Source organism: Trachinotus anak, unplaced genomic scaffold (genome assembly GCF_046630095.1).
Source record: "Trachinotus anak isolate AG129_WGS33_773 ecotype Australia unplaced genomic scaffold, CSIRO_AGI_Tana_v1 ptg000016l, whole genome shotgun sequence".
Classification (NCBI taxonomy): Eukaryota; Metazoa; Chordata; class Actinopteri; order Carangiformes; family Carangidae; genus Trachinotus; species Trachinotus anak.
Window position 1 is genome coordinate 10,526,192 of NW_027273867.1, and position 24,692 is coordinate 10,550,883.

At 41.4% G+C, this 24,692-nt stretch overlaps 1 protein-coding gene across 1 annotated transcript; it reads left to right on the plus strand.

Annotated features, from left to right (window-relative positions):
- The first annotated feature begins 221 nt into the window (after positions 1 to 221).
- On the plus strand, positions 222 to 24,571 carry hibadha (3-hydroxyisobutyrate dehydrogenase a). Its single transcript, XM_071499549.1, has 8 exons — positions 222 to 353; positions 5,626 to 5,786; positions 6,036 to 6,145; positions 6,342 to 6,463; positions 16,507 to 16,640; positions 17,396 to 17,472; positions 22,387 to 22,543; positions 23,138 to 24,571. The coding sequence occupies exons 1-8, from the start codon at positions 284 to 286 to the stop codon at positions 23,294 to 23,296; spliced, it is 990 nt and encodes a 329-aa protein (XP_071355650.1). The 5' UTR covers positions 222 to 283; the 3' UTR covers positions 23,297 to 24,571.
- The last annotated feature ends 121 nt before the right edge of the window (positions 24,572 to 24,692 follow it).

Genomic DNA, 24,692 nt, shown 5'->3' on the forward strand with positions numbered 1-24,692 from the left:
CACTGGAAAGAAAACGATACGCTGTAAAGTTAATTTTGTAATAATTAATTCTGTTGATTTTGCATTTAGCCGGTGATATTGCGTGAATACTGTACTGACAGTAGCGGCTAAAGGGCATTAACAAGTAAAAGCACAGGATATCCCGCCTTTGCTTCCTTCCCATTGGCTGTCGAAACTGACCGAGCGCTGCGATTGGCGAAAACCCCAGTCAATCATAACAGTTCGGTTTGGCTTTCCTGGCTTGACAGCTGTCACTGTACGCCGAGGTCAAGGGGAAAGAAGCATGGCTGCGTTGTTTAGAGGGTCACGAAATTTATTGTTAAGGTGGAATAAACATGTCAACCTTGCCTACGGTAACGTATTCACTTAAGTTGTCAGTTTCGTCGAGCCGTTTTTTTTTTTTTTTTTCCGTTTTCCGAGTGTGTGTTGAGGGGGAATGGAAGCGGAACATGTTCTGCTCCAGCCTGTTAGCTAGCTTGTTAGCCCTCTGAAGAAAGTATGAGTACTTGCTGACCATGTTAGTTAAGTGTTTCAGTCTGGACACAATGTCCCCGGGTTGGCCACCTGCTGTGCTCAGTCATGCAGTATGTTAGGACATTGTTCGTGACGGACATGAGCATAGTGAAATGTGGTGCAACTGCCAGCAACAGCTACATTAACTGACATGATGTCTTTATAAACCTCTTTATGGCTAAGCTTGCTTTAGGTGTTGCCAGTCACAATAATGCAGTTTCCTCTACACAACACAAAACCACGTAGTAGCCTTGAACTGCAGCATTCACACGATGTCTACTCAATCCACTCCTCCCTGCCCATCCCACAGTGCAAGACACAAGTATGAATTTCTGAACCAGGAACAGTGAATACTGATTTTTGTGATGCTACTTGAACTTCAGGGGTCACTGGCATGATGTAGATACACTGGCCCCTTCTTCCCTGCATGTACCCCTCTGGTGTTGAAATAGTGATGTTCATAAATCTATTATGAACCCTGTATATTATATTTTTTTAATTCAGTGAAGTTCCCTCCAAATTCTCCACTGCTTGGGGCCCTATTACAGTGCTTCCCCACTGTCACTCAGTAGTGTCTTTGATAAGCAGACATAGTCTTATCCCAGTCCTGTATAGCCACTTTCAGAGTCCACTTTTAAGTAATGCCAGCAATTGCTTCAAATTGGTTGAGATACTTAATGCAAAGATATTAAGCTTATGCCGAACAACATTGTCTGGGTCATTCCATGTCAATTCATGAGGACCTCCCAGTAATGTAATGGATTTTCTTGGAAAATATTATGTTGGAACTTCTATTAAATTCATGCACAAGTTTATACACCTTTCAAAATGCTATAGCTCTACTCCAAATAATTTTTTGTTATGAATTTTCAAAGTTTGGCACTCTGAGCTAAATTTCAAATTTTTGCAGTTCTGTGTTTGTGTATTCTCCTATGCTTCACCAAGTGCTTATTTTTTAACTGTACTGGGTGGAAATCTATACTGAACATCCAAGAAACGCCAAGGATAATTTAAAAAAAAGTTGTTTCTGAATGGTTTACAGTATTCAAACTATTTTTTTTTACCCAAAATAAGAATCTTAAATTTTCACAATTTTGTATTTCAACCAGTTTTCACTTCCTTGCTACCAAATTTTGATACTATGTAGTATTAATATAGTATATGGTCCTGCATAAAAACTGAGTGCCACAGATCTTGTTAAATGGAGCTTTGGAGCTGAAAACCCCACTTTTTAAGACATTTTGACCGGATATTTTCTCAAGTATTTCCTTGAAACTTTTTTATGGGAAAGTGCTAATATTCATTACACATATATAAAAAATGAAAGATTTAATATTACTCCTTTGCCGTTTGATAATTTTTTGAAAATAGCTATTTTTGTACTGTTCACTGCTTGTAATACTACATTTAATGGTTTTATTTCATAGGTAGATATTTGCACTGTGTTGAATTCAAGGTTTTCTATCTCTCCATGATACCTATTGAGCCTGATTTTCATTTGACTCAGGAAATTTGAAAGTTATAGTAAGGACATGGTTTGTTGCATAGACTTACTACACAGGACCAAATAATAATAATACATTCTAGATGTGATTGAATTATATTAATACTACATGCAATCAAAATGTGGCTGCAAGAAAGTGAAAATTAGTGAGATATTAATATAAAGATATGAATTATTGAAAGTTGAAGTTTGTTGGTACAGGTAATTTATTTATTTTTTTTTTATTTGTTTGATTACTTTACAACATTCAGCAACAACTATTTTCATGAATAGTCTTTACATGATTTTCTTTAAGAAAATCATTGACAGGAAACAGGAAAAGTTCTGAATTCTGGGTGAGTTGGCAGGGAATTACCCCAGTGCTTTGACTTGGTTGGTTTAGTGTGGTTCAAACAATAACGTCTCTCTACCTCCAGTATGTTAGTAAGTAAAAGTACATTCATCTGTGGCAGTGACTAGTTATGCTTATATTACATAGTGACTTTGAAAAATCAGTGCTGAAATGACAAGTCAGTCAGTTTGATAGTGGAGTAATTCATCTACAGAAAACTAAAAACAACTCAGTTAATCATTCAGTGCAAAACATTCCTTAGTGGCAGCTTCTCAAATACTACAGTTCTTTTTTTTGTCAGTTTTATAACCTTAAAAATTGAATACAATTTAGAATAGTTTTGGACTGTTTTTTCACCATGGGCTTAGATAAAAAGTTGAAATTATTACAAATAATTACAAAAGAAAATCGACATATTGGGAATGAGAATGGAAATAATAATTTGTTTATTGTATTGTATTGTGTTGTCTTGTATGTTTTACACTTGAAGAGTATAGGGCCTGAGGGGGCAGTGTACCATTTAAAAAGTCTAAAGCTCAATTCACACATAAAGAGTGCCTAAGAATGTGCCTTAGAGTTATAGTTTTAGTTTGTTCACATTTTAATATCTGCTGTAAAATTAAACAATGTTTAATTTGTCGGTTCAGTTCCCCTTATCCAAGTAAGTGCGCTACATAACGCTGTTGAACTCTTACTAAGGACTATACAAGACTGAAATTAATATGTATATATTTGGGTCATGCAAAGAACAGGCTAGAAAATAAGCTCAGAGAAAAACTATATTTTTAAAAAACTGAAATATGTCATCAGCTTTAACTGCAGGAACAATGATCCAATACTAAAGAAAGGCAAAGCAAACTTATTTATATAGCACATTTCATACCCAGAGCCAGCCCAAATAACTTCACAGACTACACAGGCAGGAGCACAAAGCACAAAGAATAAAATCTGTAAAAACACACAGGCAAACACACAAAGAATAAAAACAAGAAAACTAAAACACAAAGAATAAAAACAAGAGAAACATACAAGCAAATAAGTTTTTAAAAAGACCATTAGGCCATAGATAGACCACCATCATAAGGGCAATAACTACAAGTGCAAGTCTGTCTGAAACCAGCTGTGCAGGTATTTAAAAATAGCACTGGCAAACAGGTACGTCTTTAGTCTGGTTTTGAAAGTAGTCAGTGCTGCCTCAAGTCGGAGCTCTTCTGGCAATTTGTTCTGCGTTTGAGCAGCATTGACACCAAAGGCAGCCTCACCATGTTAAGTTTAGACCCTCTGAACAACCAGTAATCCAGAGTCAGCTGACCTGGGAGGTCTGCAGGGTTCATACCGGGTCAGAAGATCTGATATGTATCTAGGACTTGAACCAGTCAATGATTTACGGACAAGTAGTAATATTTTGATGATGAGTCTCTTGAGATAGTTACTCTTCAGAAAAAAACTGTTAAGGTGAGCACAGACAGTCTTTTTTCATTGTTTCAAAAACAGTGAGTTAAGTTTATTAAATTATCTGCAGAAAATTTGGGAAGATCCAGCTGCTAATTTATTTAATGCACTGTCCCATGATCTGTGTGTCGTCTTTTTACATGTGATAAGGAATCTTTAAGTTTTGTATAATTTCAGCTAACGAGAGCACATAAAGATTAAATAACAGAGGACCTAGAATTGACCCTTGCAGAACTCCACACATTGTTGGTAAACTCTATGACGTACAGCTGTCAATTGATACAAAGTGGTCCCTGTCCTGAAGGCAGGACTTGAACCAATTCAGGACCATGTTAGACAGACCAATACAGTGTTCAAGTCGATTGATATATATTGTGATTGATTGAATCAAATGCAGCAGTAACACTAGGACAGAGGCTTTACTAGAATCTATACTGAGGTTATTGCCATTCAGAATCTTGAACCTTGAACCTTGCAGTCTCAGTACTGTGGTGGGGTCTAAATCCAGCTACAGTAACTGAAAGATCATCTTTTCTCATTCATTTTCTCTTTTGCAGTTTTGAAATATGTATTCATAGTAGTGTAATTGTCGAAGACCCTGACATGTTTATATTTGTTAAGGATGATATGATACTCTCCTTATCTCAAAATGGGTGCAGTGACAATATATGGACTGCAAGACAGAGTGCTTAGTGCACCTGTGTGCCTGGAGTTAGCATCTGTTCAGTTGTTGTTTTTGTTTAGTAGTTTATATAATTGCACAATTACTCGCCTTACGAGACTCAGGTGTGTCATTAACTCTGTGTATATTTGCTTTGGTCATTTTAAACCAGCATTAGAGTTCTCTTGAAGGTAGTGTTAAATGTTAATCATCATCATCATCAATCATCTACCGTATATGTTGAAGGGTAGGCTGAATTTAAGGTGTCCGTCCTTCACTATTCAGGCCTAATGCTGTTGTTGTTGTTGTGTGGTTGGCCCACCGCCAGAGTTTCCACTCTGTTTAGTATCTGTTAACCTGGCTGGACCTTGGCTGAGCCAGCAGTGTTTAATAGCTTGGCCAGACTGCCCAAATACCAGTTGTATGTTACAGCGGAAAGATTTGCTCTGTTGTTATTGATTCTAATTACAGCTATTCCAGCATAATTAAAGCCTATTTACAGTTGCTTCACTGGCATTTAACCTGACAGTCATTAACCAAGGGGACCCAAGTTTTTCATAGTTGAACTACAGTTGTAGATGGCGTTATTAGGCAAGCAGGATCAAACTATAACTCCTACAACAACACAATGTCATTATAAATAACTTATGTATGTTATAGCACAAATTAGGGCTGCACAATGAATTGAAATATAATTTTAATGACAATATGGCAAAGTGCAATATCCAAATTGCAAGTGCTGCAAAAAACTGCAGGAGCTGCAATAATTTTGATAAAGAATTTGTTAGCACCATAAACATAGAGATACACTGGCCTGCAAATCATGTTCTCCAGACATAAGTGAACATGCTGGTTTTTTACAAGGCATAATCACATCATCATCGTTTAAAAAAAAATTCAGCATAAATGAAATGAAAAAAGGTCATTCCAATTGAAATCATGACTTGTATTGCAATCACAATATCTACCAAAATAATTGCAGTATGAATATATATATATTTTTTTTGCATATCGTGCAGCCACAGCACAAATGATTACATTTCTCTGTAGCTCCTCTGATGGTCAGGGTGCTCAGTGTCAGATTCATTTGACTTGTTCATGTCTTTAAGCCAAACAAAACATCTCACCACTTTTCTCACAGTTCCTTTTGTTTTCTTTCCTCAGTGTCAACGCGATCAATGGCCTCAAAAACACCAGTGGGGTTTATTGGTCTAGGAAACATGGGCAGTCCCATGGCCAAAAACTTGTTAAAAAATGGTTATCCTGTTATTGCCACTGATGTCTTCCCTGAGTCCTGCAAGGAGCTGCAGGACATTGGTGCTCAGGTAATACAGTAACACATTACATGTGTGTGTTTAAAGCCTTATTTAGCAGGCTAAGTTGACTTAGAATACACTCAATATTGATGATTATTATTTTTTGAAATTCACTGTAAATCAACAGAAAGAACAGTTGCTTAGTGAAGAAACTACATGTTTCTGAGCTGACAGCTTGTTAAAACTAAGAGCTATAATCAAGGTGTTTATTTTGTGTTGATGATATTATGCATGTGCAATGGTGACTCCAATATTCAGGTAGTGGACTCCCCAGCAGAGGTGGCAGAGAAAGCAGACCGGATCATTACCATGCTGCCATCGAGTCCCAATGTCATAAAGGTCTACACAGGCCCAAATGGCATCCTCAAGTAAGCAAATTTTACTATCACGCTCCCTTTTTGACATTTGTGACATTCACGCAACCCCACCCTACCTCTATAACCTCTAAGAAAAAACAGCACAATTGCAAGGTGTTGCATGTACAAACAGAAAGGGGTTGGCTCGATAAAACTTCTTGTATGTACTGTACATGAAGTGCTAATCCCTTTGTTTTGCCTTCCTCAGAAAGGTGAAGAAGGGAACGCTGCTGATTGACTCCTCCACCATTGACCCTGCAGTCTCAAAGGAGATGGCAGTGGCTGCAGAGAAGATGGGCGCAGTGTTCATGGATGCCCCAGTGTCAGGAGGTAATGTCTCACTGAAAGAATATCTAAAGATACTACATTTTTGTAAATGGTTTGTCAGGATTTATTTCTCTCTCTGGCGGCAAAGGGAATGAGGGAAGAAGGAGACAGTGTCAAAAGCAGGATCAGGCTGCTAGTTTGTTCATTTGAGAATACCAATCATGGTGTTAGGCCTATGACCCCTCAGACTTGCTTCTGAACTGTCTTACACTCTTTTGTGTATCTAAACTATGGGACCTTTTGGGTTAGTGCTCGGACATGGGTTGTAATTACTGAGTGGGACCAGCCAGTGGGTGCCCTTCGGAGATTTTTATTGCTGCTTTTGACCAGGGGTCTTAAAGGCAAGGTTAAGGTTTCAAGTCCTCATTATGTTGGTGCTGTCTGCTGGTGACGGCTCCTTGACAGAGCACAGGATCACCAGTCGTCCTTAATGGGCTGAGCCGCAGTGGAGAATCCCATGTCAGAGCTTTTCATGTTGATGGAGCCGTAATGGCGGGTATCCCATGTTAGTGCCTTTCATGTCAGATAAAGAGTCATAAAGAGGAGAGAAACTGCCCTCACAGGGAGTGCAGGAGAGGAGAAGAGGGAGATAAGACATGAAGGAGACACACTGCAGTAAAACTGTCCATCTCTCTATCTCTGTCTTACTCTCTTTCTCTTTCAGACACACACACGCACAGTTCTTTTGATACAGGTATGCACTTAAGTCATTCTACATCCTGATACTCCTGCATATCAGACTCAAACTCTGATCATAGTCTATTTGATTTTTATTGCGCCATCTTTTCATCCATGCACAACACACACTGTCGCTGTCCCATACAAACATAGACTCGGCCCACACGGGCATGTTTACCAGCTGGCGTCAACAGAACAGAGTCAGTGAGATCAGAGCCTTAAGCCTGTTACTCTCTCTTAACACACACACTGTTTACATACTATAGACAGTGCGCAGTTTGTGTGTGCAGTCCTCTGTGACGGTTCTTCCTCCCTGTCTCTTAACTAAGCCTCTTTTACTAGCCTGAGATGACCAATGATTTACCTGCTACCTCTGGCCTCTGCAACTAGCTCTGCAGACACTCTTCTCTCTCTCTCTCTCAAACACACACACACACACACATGCACATGCACAGATGCTGCATGAACCCACCCACTCAGTGTCACCCCTTGGCATCCATAAGTCATATCTGTAAGTGCATACGGATAATTTAGTACACAATAGCTGAAAATTAATGAAAAGCAATTTGGAGTGTCAGTTTTAATTCTGATGATCAGTTTAAGACATTTATGACGCATTAAAATTTACCAGCAGCAGCTTCTGAAATGTAATAATTCTCTCCATTTTATATTATTGGAAATTGGAAATCTTTGAGGTTTGGACTGTTGTGTCTGTTGACAAAACCAATGGCTTTGGGAACTTGTGATGGGAGTCTTTCACAATGCCCTCATATTTTATAGACAAAATTAAATAATTAATCTCAAAAAGAATCGACTGATTAATTAGGTCAGTTGCAGACCTAAAATGCACACAGTGAAACATTCAGCCCCACTCTGAGCTGGGGAATTAAAGCTGGTGGCGATGATGTGACCCTGACAAACCAGGATGAACGTGGCAACTCAATGAGAAATAGCAGGCACTTGAATCCCTCACCCCACTTTCCACATCTCTGGGTGGGATATGAGGTTACATGCTGTGTTCTAACCAGGAGATGGCACCCTACCCAAATAGGGCTCTGTCATATTCATAAGGCGTGTGTGTGTGTGTGTGCGTGTGTGTGTGTGTGTGTGAGAAAGAGAAAATTATGGATGACATCAACTCAGCTCTATGGACAATTGTACTCTTAATAGCTATCATGTTAATACTGTATTTCCACATATTAAACACAATATAACACAAAGGTATAATGGAAATACTTTAATACTTAATTTTAGTTTAAAAAACAGATGGACTCCAGAGACACACACAGCAATCTGTGATTTATCTTAAAATATTATTATACTTTATTAATGTAATTTATTATATCTTTTGATACATTTGATTGAGTTGACTGAAGGAAAGACAGAGTCCATTCAAAATGTATTTTGTTCAGGATAACAACACGCTCAGTACAGACTTGCTGTGATCTCCTGTGCTCCTAAACTTTTGCAGATGCAGACGATTCTTTTAGTGGATTGTGTATTTGTCTTTATTTTTTATTTAGATTTTTCTTTTGATATAAAATGAATCCTTTTGTGTGTGTGTGTGTGTGTGTGTGTGTGTGTGTGTGTGTGTGTGTGTGTGTGTGTGTGTGTGTGTGTGTGTATGTGTGTATGTGTATGTGGTGTGTGAGGTGGCGTTTTTTACACAGAAATGTGTATTTGTATGTTGTGTGCGTCACTAGAGGTTTGGCAGCCACCCGTGGGATCTGAATTGCAGAGTCATAACCCTTCTTAAAAAGAGCAATCAAAAAAAAAAGAACTTTCACTTTCTTCTCATTGGCATCCTGCTGGCTTTCTTTCTTGCACATTGACCATTGTCTTGGCTTTAGCCCTGCATGACCCAGCTGTGTCCTGGGACACACACACACACACTTATCCACACAGGGTTGTAATCTTCATGCAAACACTTTCCTGAATAGACAGACTTATATTAACTTGAGACACTGGCTCTTCAGGCATGCTAACATATGCTTGCACACACACACTTCTACCACTGTCTGGTGTCATTAAACGTGTCCGCATGCGAAGTTGACCCACAACAAAACAAGCTCTGATGTCACAGGCCCAGGGTGTTGGCACAGCGATGGCAAAAATAGGAGGTCTGGCTAACAAGCGACGGGGTCGTTAGCGGTAATTACCCAGAATGCCTGTGTTTGTGTCTGTGTGCCCATGGTGGGCTGCCACATTGCTAACGGACGATGGCTTTAAAAAGGCCCTAAAAAACCTTTCATTGTGTTTTTCCCAGCGCTGGGAAAGTAGCTATTGGTGCAAATGAAAGCAAGAAGGAGCCTCGCTGTTGTGGAACCATGGGCACTCGGGCTAATGTTGCTTGTTTGCGAGGCCTTATAATCCTCAGCTAACTACCTATTTAGGCTGAGTCTCAACACCACTCTAATCATATCCATACCACATCAACTGAAGCCTGAGTGTTGCAGTGTGTCATTTGCTGACAGTTCGAACGTCATCCTCCAGCCTGCAGGAGCTTGTTTGAGCCAAGGCTGGCACAGTTTGTTCGTCAATCAGCACTGCCAGTCTGCTCCTCTGCTGACTGATCTACACTCTTTTTTTTCCCTCCAGGCCTACAGGACCTGCAGAACCCTCCGCAAAGATCTACTCTGAATTTAGCCTACACTGAACTGAGATAAATTCAAATAATTGTTATGAGGTTTCCACTTGGCAAAACAGTCCCAATTCAAGCTCCACACAAGATTTTTTACAGAACTTGTATTACATGGTTTTCATCAGGAAATGGAGATTTTGTTTACATATTTACTATTTCAAAGAACAGCAATCACCTTAAATGTTTGACATAGACAAGAAGTGTCTTCTTTGAATTAAATCAGAGCAGCTACTGATCTGCTGATGACGACTTTGCAATACATATTCATAATATTTTCCTCTGGAAAAAGTATCATCATCATTGGATTATTTTGCCAACCAGTTTATTTCTTGACAGTGTCTGTTAAATGGACATTGGATTTGTAGAATTCATTTATTGTGGCAGCAGCAGAATTCACAGTACTCCTGGGGAGTTATCGTGCTCCCTAAAAAGTCACTTTGCTTCTGGCATGAACTTAAATCTCAAAGTATCAACCATGTTGTACTTTTTGTCACTAGGTTTGTGTCTGAATTTAGCCCTTTGCTCACTTACATACTGTTCTCAGCATCATGAATCCTCCACTGTTTAGAGCTGAAATGATTAGTCCACTAATAAATTCATCAATTGTCAGAAAATTTGCAAATAACTGATTTTTTTTGTCTAATATGACAAAGAAAAAGACATGAAGAGCTCACCTAGGGCTTTATGAAATTGTAATAGGCATTTTATTCTGACATTTTACACACCAAATGATGAATCATTTAATTGGCAAAAATAATTTACCAATTCATTGATGTATAATTATTGAAATTAATGAAAATAATCATTATTATTTGCAGCAATAGAATAATTTACTCTATCATAGGCAGTAAATTAAGATTTTGAACACTCATCATTTTGCACCGTCTTTGACAGTTGTTGTCTCCTGACTTTAATTTCTGCATCAGTCAAACACAAAGTATTGTTGGATTTTTGGCACAAAGTAATATACGTGTTTTGAATACTACTTTTTTAATTGCATTATGCAGAAAATAAATTGGGTGAACTAGGTAGCAGATTCTGGACACATCTGAAGACTAACATATTTTTGAGAAACCTGTCCCGGGTACGTGTAGTCAGAGGAAGGAGCAGGAGAGCACTCAGGCCAACCGAATCCAGTCTGAGAATGGGATTAATTGAGTTTATGGAAGTTTAGGGAAGGTTGGTGATGATTCCCTGACACTGAGTTCAGGAATCAGGTTGGATGGGCAGGGGGTGGTGCTGTCGCAGTCTGTCATGTTGATGGCTACCCAGCACTAGAGAGCGTCAATGGTCCAAAGACTAGATTAGCATAACAAGCCTTTCACTGACGGGTTTTGGTGACACCGAGGGGGCGGGGGGCAGTGGGAGGGTGTAAGTGACCAGGGATGGTGGTGATGGAGGGGGGGGACTCTAGCCTATGCTCCAGATGGAGGTAGAGCCACAGCAGCTGGGGACTGGCTCTTACATCTCTGCCCCTATGTCATCTGTTGTGTATGTGTGTGTATGTGTGCACGTGTGTGTGTTTGCAGACAAATAGTCAGCTGGTGTATGAGTCATACAAAAAGTCGCTGTCCATCAAATGTGGCTCAAACGTCAAACTGTGTGTCACTTAGGGAAGGGAATTAGCATTGTGTCTTTATGAAGGACAGTGTCTGTACCTCAACCATGTGAGTGTGTGTGAGTGTGTGTGTGTCCCTTCCTGCTAACAGCGTAATTGGGGATCATTATTAACTTGCTCTATCCTAGATGAGTCTCTTTGGGCCCAGGAAAGGATTGATTGTAGATCTCTCCTGCTCCCTCCATCCTCTGTCACCTATCATTGACCAGCCTCTCCCCTACAGAGTAGAGCAGTTACTGATGATGATGATGATAATGGTGATGATGAGGGTTGGTCTAGTGGTCAATGAACAGACAAAGCAAACCAAAACCCTTAAGGCTGTAGAAACAATGTTGACTCTTTCCTAATTTTTTTCCAAAGCCCAAACTTTCTCGGGTCTCCTCCTCACTCAGGGTTCTCATGGAGTGTTTGTGTGCAGGAGTCAGTTCTCATGGCTCTGTGCTCGTTAACTGGAGCCGATAAAGAGTCTGTTTTTAACACAACAGAGGAACATTAGCAAAGTTGGCAGATGAACTATTGAAAGTGCTGATTTTTATTTTGTGTGTGTGTGTGTGTGTGTTTTTATGTGTGTGAGCGATTTTGGTTAACGCGTACCCTCTTACTGTTTCACTTATTTACTCGATATCCGTTACGCTTTTTTACAGGGCCTGTTTGGGTTTTTAATTTGTTTGAGAAAAAGATCTGCCCTTGGGTGTAATTATAATGGCGGACCACATGAGGCTGCGTCGTTGGCCTGTAAACATCCTACCCCTACTGGCTTGGGAGTCAACTCCCATTGACTCAAGGCTGTAACACTATTATGTGTGAAGGCTCTTTCAGTCTGAATTATAGATTACTGCGGCTGAGCCAAAACTTTAACCTTACATGTGCATATAGTTAAAAACTTAGTAGCAAACGAGGTAATACATTTCCAAGGCCAGAGTTTGTTTACACAAACTACATTTGGACTTTAAGGTGTGACATGAAATCTGGCATATCCTTAAATCTCTCCTGGCGTTCTCGCAGTCAGAGCAGTTACATTATCATTGAGGAAATGAGGTGTTTGAACGAGCGCTAATGATATTATAGGTGTTGTTTTGCTCTAAGTGTTTTTCCATATACTCTGGGGTAAAAAAAAAAAAAAAAAAAAAAGCAGGGTTGTGGCATGTTGTCAAATGCGTCATTCATTCCCAAACTCTGGGAACATCCCTTCTTCTGAGTGCATGTGTGTCCCTGACTCTGTGTGTTGTTTGTGTAGCCTCATATTCACAAATGTAGTTTAATTTAAACCCACCGCCAATAAAAAGTGCCTACTGGTTTACATGCGGCTCGTAACTCCGAGACACGGCCTCAGAAGCTCCAACTGACGTCTTATTGGCCGCCTGCTCTGGGATCTGCACCTGTCCTTGAAACACACACACACACACACACACACACACACACAAACAGATCCTGCATGCACATGTACACAAACATTCCCACTTACTTTGTACGTACAAACGCCACTTCAAAAAGAGCCCAAGTTTAAATGGCTCTAAGGCTGTCATGAATCGCTTTGGTTGATTCTTTCGTGTGTAATGAAAGAAGTGCTAATGAATTTAGTGTTCACTACAAACAGGCCAAACCAAAGTTGTTGCTCTGATCTCCCTTTGCCTTCAAACAACCAGTTTCATCCTCTCATGCTGATGGTTAATGCCTGTTGTAGGAGCCTGCTGTTAAGCATCTGTCCTAATAGTGTTTGATTGCTTGCTTATTAACTTGAATCTTGTTAATAGAGTGGATCAGATGGAGGAGCTGTCTGTATGTGTCTGCAGCTAAACAGAAGCATGGACCACACACAACCAGACATGTGCACACACACACACACACACACACAGATATTTACACACTCTGCGGCGCCGCTTCACACGTCATACGACGTACTGTGGGAGCCATTTTCACTCTCCTCCCCCTCACCCTTACACTCTCGAAAAGAAAACCCACAGAGTCACTCATTAATAGTCCAGCCAGCTTCAGCATGGGCAGGGAATATTTGTGCTGGGTGATTTGGGGGTGAGGAGGTAGGCACCCACTACTGAGCCAACCAAAACTTGTCCCCTGGAGCTGGATGAGAGAAAGTGACCGAGGAGAGGCGTGACTGTTTCCCAGGGGAATTATTTCCACAGGACAGATTGCCTTCTAGACCTTAAAGTGACGCTTTCATCTTTATTCTCAGTCTACTCCCCTTTCCCTGTATGTATTGTTTTTAGCACTCTTGCATGATTATATTCAGAATTTATTAAGTAGATTTTGGTGTAGCATTATGCAGTATGTACAACTTTTTCTCTGGTGGATGTTTCCTCGGTATCGTCAGCCCTCCACTCCTCCATCTCTCTATCCTATATGTTCTGTCATAGGTGCCCCCCCCACCCCCCACCCCTCCACTCACATATACACGCACACATACACACACCTCGTCTACCCCCCTAGGGGGCGTCCTGTAGTTGTGCAGTGCTAACGATCCAGGACTGTCACTCCCGCTGGGATGGATGAGCCGGTGGACCCGGTGCTCAGGAAGCCTCATTAGGATTCCTCTTTAATCCGTCTCTGACAGGACCGGCCCGAGAACGGGACGTCCCTTCACACACACACACACACACACACCCATGGTAGAAGTGTAGACACTATCATAGACTCTCACGTCACATATGCAAACACTTTAGTGCACTTTAATCCATGCACAATAAACAGACTCACTGATTCCCCCAACACACACACACACACACACATGCATACACATTGTTATGCTAATGATGTGTTATTCTTCCAGCACCACGGATCTTCCATCATTGTGGTGTCACTGCTTATAGAAATCCACTACAGATCATAAGAGCTTATTATGGGTGATTAGTTAATTTGAGGGAGGGAGAGTTGGGAGGGAGAGAGAGAAAGATTGTTTTCCTTCTCTGCTGTCAAATTTACATCTCTCCCTCTACTGCTCTCTCTCTCTCTTTCTCTCTCTCTCTGTCCTTGTTCCTATATCTCCTTCCTTCTCTTCTTAGAGAGATATATTGATCAGCACGTTGACTGTGTTATCAATAATCTCCTCTTTAGTCGTCCGCGAACAGTGATCTCCACTAATGAGCCAGCACAGTTGTCACACTGCTCTTTCTGTGTGTGTGTGTGTGTGAGAGAGAGAGAGAGAGAGAGAGAGAGAGAGAGAGAGGGAGAGAGCTCACTCTGCAGAATGAAAACAGGAAAATAAAATGGGAGAAATCAGAAGAGAACATACTATTGGCCAAACTTTCATAACTTCCTGTAATTAAAGAAAACTCCACTTTAATAGTCTTTTTTATCTATTCTTTTTTTTTTTTTCAAAAATATGAAGACATAATTTTCAAGAGAAGTTCTCTGACTACTACTACTGTCATTATTCACTACATGAATGTATGGTATAGTATATATGACAATGACAAAATTATTTGGTCGTTCAGACAACATCATCCCAACAATCTTTGAGCTCGTCTGCTACTAAATAAAAACTTAATCATATTAAACTGAACTAGACCCAAATAGATTAAGACAGACATATAAATGAGATAAAAAGACGACATGAAGTAACAAGAAGGGAGATAAATCTATCATGTCTGCGGCCTGTGGACCATATGTGTGTATGATTGGTGTGTGTGGCGGCCTTATGTTAAGCGTGTGTTCGCTGTGGTGCATAGGCAGCTGCCGCAGCGTGGGCTTTGGGCTTCATTATGTGGCCCTAATGACCTGCTGACAGCTCATCACTGACACACACACACAACTTACACATAGAGTGTGGTGGCATCATCATATACTTGACAACAGTATAGCCAATTAATGAAGGGGGAGGGGAAAAAAGAGATGTACATTTATGTTTATGGGTCAGAAAATATATAGTAAGTCCCCTCTCCTCTCTCCTCTCCTCTCTCCTCTCGTCTGCAGTGAAGTCTGATAATGTGGTTTCAGCTGTTTTCAGCTGGTAATTCCCTTTTAATTATTAACACTGACATTATTAGGCGTTCACTATTAAGAGGCCTTTCATTAGAGTTTGACGACACCCTAAAGAGAGATTTGAACTCTTTTCCATCTCTGCCTCCTTCTCTCTCTCTCTCTCTCTCTTCCTTTGGAGAAACTCTGTCACTTTGTGTACATGTTCCTGAAAGCTGATTCTCTCTCAGCCTCCACAACTTTTTGGCCTCTATAGTATTTCAGATCACTGTGTGTGATTATGTGTATATGTGTTTACAACCAGTTCATTGTGTTAATGTTTGGGGCTCATCACTGAAGCATTTCAGTGGCAGTGTCATTTCATGAGAGGCTCAGGCCAGCTTTGTAGAATCCACTCTGAAAAAGGGGTTATTTCTGCATTAAGGACCCTGTGGAGGGGGCGAGGGGGGGTGAGGTTGCCTCCTACAACATGGCACGCTCCTTAAGCCATCAGGCATGGGGAGGGACACCTAATTGAACATGATAAAGTGTAAAGTTAATTACCCCTCACGCCTGTCACTGATACCCCCATGAGAGGGCCTGGCCTCAGGCGCAGCTGTTGGTGTGTGTGTGTGTGTGTATGTTTGTGTGTGTGTGTGTGTTTGTGTGTTTGTGTGTGTATGTGTCTGTGTGTGTGAGGCAGCGAGAGTCAGGGTGACAGGACAAAAGGCAAGGGCTCCCACAGGAGTTGTGTAGTGGATGATGGCAACAATCGGCTTTTAAAGATACCTCTGTCCCTCTGGTGCACCACTACTTAACACGCCTGTTCCACTATGAGTCTCACACACACACACACACACACACACAGAGAAGAGTACACAGCTGACCTTTCAGACACAGTTGGTAGTGTTGAAACAGTCAAGTGGTTGATATATTGTGTTCTTTTGTGTGGCAAATCCATATTCTTTATTAGGACATAGCGACTTCTGCTCAGTTACACTATGATTCACCTGCACTGTGTAAAATTTAACTCGCTGTTCAACCTTTCATAAAGTTGCTGTGTGTTGCAGGCCTGCAGGTCTGGGTTGACCTATCTTGGAAACTGGGGTTTGATCTGTCACATGTTTGTACTATGGAGTATGTGTTCGCCTCAGTTAACCTCGACCCTGTGTTTGAACATGCGTGTGTGTTTAGGTGTCGGGGCTGCCAGCATGGCCAAACTGACCTTCATGGTGGGTGGAGTAGAGGAGGAATACAACGCTGCACAGGAGCTGCTCACCTGCATGGGAGCCAACGTTGTCTACTGTGGACAGGTTGGCACTGGACAGGTATGGATGGACACATAACACCATGCTAACACACACACACACACACACACACACACACACACACATACATACAGACTGCATTCTTTAGATCTAATTTTGCGTCAGTCACTTAAAAACAAATAAACACACACTCATATACAAATCTACAATTAGTTTGGGTTTTTTTTTTTCCATTCAAACACAGACATCATGTGTTATATTTTTATTGTGTTATGCACATACAAGTGTATGGATTTAATATTGATCTGTAGAAGGAAGGAAAGGAAGGAAAAGAACTCATCAGAAATAAACTTCACTAAAAAGTAGAGACAGTGTAAAGCATGAACATTAACGGACTTTAAATCACATAAAAAAACAAACCATTTTCTCTTCAGGGAGACCATTAAACCGGCCTCTTCCTATAGATCATCATAATGTAGCTGAACATAACTGCACACAGACTACTGGTTAAAATATGCTTCACATAAAGCTCTACACTGTAGTTGTTTCTCATGTGGCTCTTATATGTTAAGATCAATTTGTGCTGAGCATCATGAATATTGCATATAACCCTAAAGATTTTACGAATCCTGGGATGAAAAATGTCCCAGTTAAAGATCTGTTTAGGCAAATTCACTAGTCTGTTCCAGGGCTGGATCAACTCACATCTATGTCTGATGTACCTTTAAATGTTTTTACCGTTACTTTACAGTATCTGTTTTACATGTTGCCTTGTAGACCTCATTAATTTCCTCTTTCTGTTGAATCCTCTCCAGGCAGCAAAGATCTGCAACAACATGCTGCTGGCCATCGGCATGATTGGGACCGCAGAGACCATGAACCTTGGTATTAGGTACTGTCAGCCATTGCTCCACCAATATGCTTTCTGCCTGTCCTGCTAAAGGGAAAAAACAAAGATGAAAGAGTGTTATTGTAGGGGCTATATTTACATGGCCAACTTTCGTTTTTCTGAGGGAAAGCACAGATAGAAAATCTGACACAGGGATACTGGTGAGTGGCCTATATGAACCCTGACCATGTATTTTTAACATGGAAATGTAGCCTTAAGTTCAGTTGGTACGTTGGGGTTAATTTTTCTGGTTGAAAGATGTGGAGATGTGAACTGAGTCGAGAAATGATTCCAAACATTTGGCTATCATGAGATGTACAAACACCATGAACTTAAAGTGACACGTGTGAAGCTCCCACATTTTAGCCATGCATTAAGTCACCCTTAGATTTAGCCGTCACTATAAAAGCAATTACTATACCAGTGATAAGGCTGTAACTGTGGCAGTAATTTACTACTTCAATACAGGTTTGGAAATGCGAGCGTGTAAGTGCACGTGTGTGTGTGCAGTTTATAGAAGTGCAAAGGGGTCAGTCCGGCCCAGAGTCAGAGCCGCCTGTGCTGGAGAGAGATGGATGAGGGGGCAGAGCCACAGACTCTGATTTACATCTGCTGATTGAGCTCTCACTGGTATCCTGTCACACCCCTGTCACTGAGCACCGCCTAGAAATCCCATCATTCATAGTACCTCATCCTTGCACAAAGCCTCAATGGCCAGAATCCTGAGGATGATGGGATATGAAGTCTCCTGAATTATACCAGTACAATGGGATACGGCTCAAAATCATCTAAGGATTCAAAATCACTAGGGAGGAATTTAAGTAAATTTTGAAGGGTTGAGAAAATAGCACTCTTGGTCTGTGTGATTGCTGCTAAATTTTAGATGAAATCATTAAAAAAATTATATCTGTTTATGCATCATAACCTTGTCCTCAACCCTGTATTAAAGCACAGATTTCCACCAGACTATCCCTTTTTTTGGAAGGACATTAGCCTCTCTACCGTAGGCCTAGACATCAGTTATTCCTCACATGAATGAAATTACCAGGGTCGTCAGATTAGTTTTTCACCTTAGAAGTTTGAATTTATTATCTGCTCTGTTTATATATATATATCCCTTGTCAATAATAGACTGTTTCCTCTGTTCACCATCTTACTATATGTGTTTTATGGGTTTTGCAACTTAAATGGTGTGTGCACCCATTTTGTGAGTGTGTGTGGGTGCGTGCGTGTACGTGCACTGCTCTTCTCACAGTGTAGCTGTGTTAGTGCGGCTGATTTATCTGCGCCGAGACAGAGGAGGAAAATTGGCATGAGCAGTTGCACATAAATCCCCCCACTAGGCTTCTGAAATATGGAGGCATTAAGGGAGCGACACAGATTTACACATTGCCACAGTGTCTCTGATGCACACATACACACACACACTGAGACACACAGATTTACATCCAGAGACACTGAAGACAGCAGTTTTCTACCAAACTACAACAACTTCTACCCACAGTGCACATAATTATAATGTATACCTATGAAATAAAATGAGAATAATCACCACAGCATCCCTTCACTTTGAATGGGAATTATTTTTTATATCTTTGCAAGTCTGACCCATATTCACTCGTCATAGTGTGTGTGTGTGTGTGTGTGTGTGTGTGTGTGTGTGTACATGCATGGTGTGTGTGTGTGTTTCCGTGTTTCCCTCTCTTCTTACTCACCATTCTCTGGGGCTTTATTAGAGGGTTTGACAAAGACTGTCATCGTTTAGAGAGAGCCCACACCCTTAAATCTCCCATGCTGCATTGCGGCCTCTTATGCAGAGAGGACGCTTTCTTAGGCGTCTTAGGCACACACACAGGCACACACACACACACACACACACACACACACACACACACACACACACACACACACACACGCTACTGTCCAACACAATGGAGAGTAAGTACTCACAGCCAATTTACAGGAAAACGGCAATAACATTTTATCATGCTGGACTTGGGCCTGATAGAGCTGCCCTTTCTTTGAGTGTGTGTGTGTGTGTGTGTGTGTGTGTGTGTGTGTGTCTGCTTATGTGTGTCTGCTTACCTGTACATGCAGACAGACACACAAACACACACTCTCACACACACAGTTCTGTTCGTGGAGCTAATTTGTTGATCTCAGATGGAAGCCCGGGCCGTCTCCAACAGAGCGTGACGTTCTCTTAGTGCAAGGAATGGCCACGCATGACAATTATGAGCACACACACACACACACACACACACACACACACACGCCGAAATCCACACACACAACCTGTCTTTCTGCCTTCTTTTCTTTCCCTCTCTTTCAGCTCTCCTTCCCCATCCTTATTTGCTTTACCTCATCATTTTACCCTCTTCTCTTAATCCCTTCATCTCTTCTCTGCCTCTTTTCTGCCCGCTGTAATTTCTGCATGCAGCCAACCAGTGAGTGAAAGAGGGGGCTGAGAAGCTGTAGCAGAGAGGGGCAGTGGCAGTGATTTTAATGATGCACGTGAAGATGAAAGGAGAGAGACGGCTGGCTCAGGAAGGGATATGAAGCTTTTACGGCTCACGGTTCACCTTGCACGCCCGCGTACCTGCGCTCATTCATGCATACAAACACGCAGCCATTGATGCACAAGTAGGAAAGCACACATTTGCTCCTTTATTCATTTTACAGGGAGAACGGCAGGCAAATCAAAGGGTGTAACAAGACACAATCCTTTGTGCTGAGAGACAGAAATAGGTTTGCCACAACACACAGGGACACAAACACCTCCTCCTCCTCTCTCCATAGCTCAAATGAATTGTGAGCATATGTTCCGATGAAGATTAAAGTTGGGTGATAAATGTGCTTGTTGCCTCTATAAACAGGATAGTAAATGCTTGTGTGTGTATATGTGCTCGTTAGCTCTTTAATGTAATAATAAATGGGGAATGGGTTGGGCTTCTTCCCTCGTGGCATCAGACCAGGACGAGGAGCTAATGAAAATGAAAAGACGGTTAATATCAGTGCTGCAAATGAACTCCACCTGCTAGAGCTCCCAGCACATAAACGCATAACTACCCTCCCCTCGTATTTTCATCCACACCTCCATCTCTCTCGCATTTCTTTAATCAACAGCAGCATCGCGCAGCAACACGTTTGTTTTACTGTTGGTGTCTGTGTGTGTTTATCCATGTCAATCTTGTTAAAGCGTGACATGTCCTCTTCTCCACGCAAATTACCGCAGGCGAGGAACAACACCACTGCGTCAGCTAATAACCACGGCTGTGTGTATGTGAGTGTGTGTGTGTGTGTGTGTGTGTATATTCGTGGCGAGCAGGAGGGGAACTTCATTGATTTATCGTTAACAGAGGACAACAGCTCCCCGTCAGCGTCTCTGGTCGCTATAACAAACGATCTGTGCGCTCGGACGCGCTTTATTGTAGCTCAGCCAGTAACCTTTTCAGCTGCTGACCCAGAACGCAGGGAGGGGCTGTCTCTGTGTGTGCGTGTGTGTGGAGAGATGGGGGGTGTGTGTGCGATGTCAAACATATGTCCCCCAGAGTCCTCAGACAGGGAGGTGTCAGCAAGGAAGATGAGGGGGAGGAAGAGGAGAGGAGGCAGAGGGAAGGAGAAGCAGGATGGCGAGGGATGCTTACAGACATAAACTAAAAAAGCCATCATGAGCGAGACTGCTATTAAAAAAAAAAAAAAAAAAAAAAAATTGCGAGCTAAAACATGTTTACGCACACATGCCAGCAGGCAGTGTCACTTATGCCACATTTCCAATAAAGCATTTTTAAAAACGAGGGAGTCTGACACAAAAGAGACGAAGAAAAAAGGAGGAAGGAGACGTGGAGAGAGTGTAAATGCAATTCCCATTCTTAATTAGTCAGTAGACAGCTAATAAAAACTGTGGTAGTAATGGCAGAATGAGAGCCAGGTGGAGGAGGGAGGGAGGGAGGCTGCTGGCCTTAAGGACCTATGATGGTTTAATAGTCATATTGAGAGCAGAATAGAGTTACAGGCCTGTAAGTAACAGTGAAGTGAGGCAGCCAGGGCTTGATGTGGTCAGCTTTACACTGGCCTTTAAACCGTTAATATACAAAAGCTGCACTACTCAGGCAGATAGTTGCACCCTCCCTACTGTAATGCTGGGCACTGTGTTTCACTCCCTGCTTTCTCTCTGTCTCTGCTCTCTTCGTCTCATTTGCCTTTTTTGCTTCTTCATACCCCAGCCTGGAGATTTGTCCTCTTGCATGTGAAAGTAGGTTGCTGCAAAATGGGGCAGCAGAAGTAAGAGCGCGCTTCTATACGTGACAGCGAGGTTTATGGCTCCCCTGTGCTGCTTAACCACTTCTCCTCCTCCTCCTCCACTTTTCTTTTTTCATGAAAGAGGGGATGATGAAGGATAGATGTGCTGGTAAACATCAATACTGCATTAGCCAGCATTACAAAGCCTTCAGCCATTAACACTGAGGAATGGTCGCAGCCGGGCATAAGGTTCAATGGGGGTCACTACGATCACCAGGTGCACACCCATCTTTCTCCATGTTTCTCTTTCACCCTGTTGTGAAAATGAATTCTATAATCGGCGTCCCTGTTCCTCTCATCCCTGTCTGTCCCACTTCCTCACTACTTCTTGCATAATTCCTCTTTCCTTTTTTTTTAACCTCCACTGTCTTTGCTTAACCTAAAAAGTAAAACGGAAATATGAGAATCTCTTTATCAATTACATATTCATCTTGCTCCTCTTTTGGAAACATACAAGGATTTATTTATTTTGCATTTCATACGAGGGAATGTGCTCAATGGGCTTTCACCAGCTAATATTATAAACAGTTTCACTCTGATGATAACCTATGGATCTCTCAGATAACAACTGAAAACAAGATACTGACCTCTGTCTCCTTCCCGTTCTTATTCCAGACTGGGTTTGGATCCGAAGCTGCTGGCAAAGATCCTCAACATGTCCTCAGGTCGCTGCTGGTCCAGCGACACATACAACCCAGTCCCCGGGGTCATGGAGGGAGTCCCCTCTGCCAACAACTACCAGGGAGGCTTTGGAACCACACTAATGGCAAAGGTACAAGACCTGCTGCTCTCTGTCTGTGTGTCACGCTTTCTCTTCATCATCGTCTGTGACTCTTTGATTTGTTTCATAATGAATCTGTTTGTTTAAATATTTGTCATTTTTACTTGATAAATGACTGAAATTCAGGTCTGAAATTCATCAACATTCCTGCCATTGAGTAAATGGAATAACTGACTGATAATTTCAGCTGCTACTCCTACTCTTTTTTTTTCTTTTCTTCATTCAGTGTCTTTTTTGTCCATCTCTCAACTGTATCATTTGCTTTGTTCCTCTCCTGTTCTTTAGTCTCAGTGTGGTGCTGTCTGCTCTCGTCTTCACCATCTGTGACTTATTGTTTGCCTCTTGATTTTACTGTCACTGCATTAGCTGTTCTGTAATGGTTAGCCTGTGTATTACTGAATGCATCTGGGTGTCTGTTAGATCACTTACACTGTCTGTTCTGGATACATAGCCTCTGTAGGTCTGTCACAGTTTAACAAATCAGATTCGTACTTTCTTACAATCACATTCAGCCGTTAGATAAAGAAAAAGAGATGATTGTGTTGGTCCATCTGACACTCTGCCTCTCTTTCTGTCTGCTTCTAGGATCTTGGTTTGGCCCAAACCACTGCCACCAACACTAAGACACCCATCCCTCTGGGTTCCCTCGCCCACCAGATCTTCCGAGTCATGTGCTCCCGCGGCTACGCTAACAAGGACTTCTCATCTGTCTTCCAATTCCTACGTGAGGAGGAAGGACAGTGAATGTAGGGGGAGCACGGCTGACTGTGATTTTACCATACACACACACACACACACACACACACACACACACACCAGTGCCCCTTATCCCACTATGCTCAGGAGAGACTAAGGCCTTGCTCTCAGGCACAGACCTGCGGTCCAATTAACATACTGTATGTCGACATGTGTCCCCTCATTGCATTAGCTGAATCATATTTTCACTTCATGGCTCTCCCTCTGCATGCGGGGAAATGCTAAAACTGACCTTAGATCAGTATCTAGAGACAAAGCAACTCTCTTCCCAGTCTGGGCTGATAGGCCAGAGTGGGGAAGATGAAAGGTAGGATGAGGCGCTGCAGGTTCACATGTAATTGTGTTTTTCAGGATGACTGATAAGTAATAATTGCATAAATGTTGTTGTTGTCAGGTTTGTGCTATTTGCTTGTTATAACCTGGACCTGTCCCTGTTAAATGATAGAGGACAAAAAAAATGGAAATTTATCTGAAGAGGCAGGGCAAGAATGAGTTTAGGTTATACTTTGGCTGGTGGAAAAAAAAAATCCCACATTCTCAATACTACATGTAAGGTTACCAAAACTGGCCAGACTATAGGCTCAAAGTTTACTTGTTTTGTTACATTTCTTTGTTTCTGGCAGGAAGTTGGTGTCAGTCATGTTGAAGGCTTCCTGCCGGTATACATACTTGTTCATTTCATTGTTGAATACAATACACTAGAGTTACAGTAGTTTTAGGTCTTTGGTACTGCATTTAATTCTCACTGGGTCGACCAGTTCTGTTCTACTATACTTTGAGATAAATATCTGGTTATTTTTGCACTGTGTGCATCGCGGTGCGATGTGCCGGGCTATTTTGATACAGTTTCAGAATCTCTTTGAACTTACCTCTCCTCTCTACTGTCTACATCTGCTTATTGAGCCACTGGAGTATTATTTTGTGACCAACACTGTTTAAATTTTATACTGTTCACTACAAAATATTGTTTTCAATGTCTAGCACTTTTTCTTGCCCATTTTTACTTTAATTAAAGTCTATCCTTGCATATTTCTCCTCTGTCTCAGCGTCTGTATAGTGTCAGTGAGGAACGGTTCCTTCCTGCTATGATCAAATGTACATAATGTATATTTCATATTGTTGTGTACCATTGAAGAGGAATCTTAAAGAACTCCCTTTTTTTTTTTTTAGTAAAATTCATTAATAGTGTCTACAGTTTGCTCTTTGCTCTGTGAAACAGATCCTCAGTCACACTGTAGCCTAAAATAAAAGATGTTCTGTGTATTTGGTGTTTGTTGTTTTTTTAGTGCAGTATGTTGCTGAAATTCAATATAGCTCATGTCATTACCTCTCAGTGTTGATTTTTTATTTTTTTTATTGAGAAAAGTGCACATTGTGACATTAG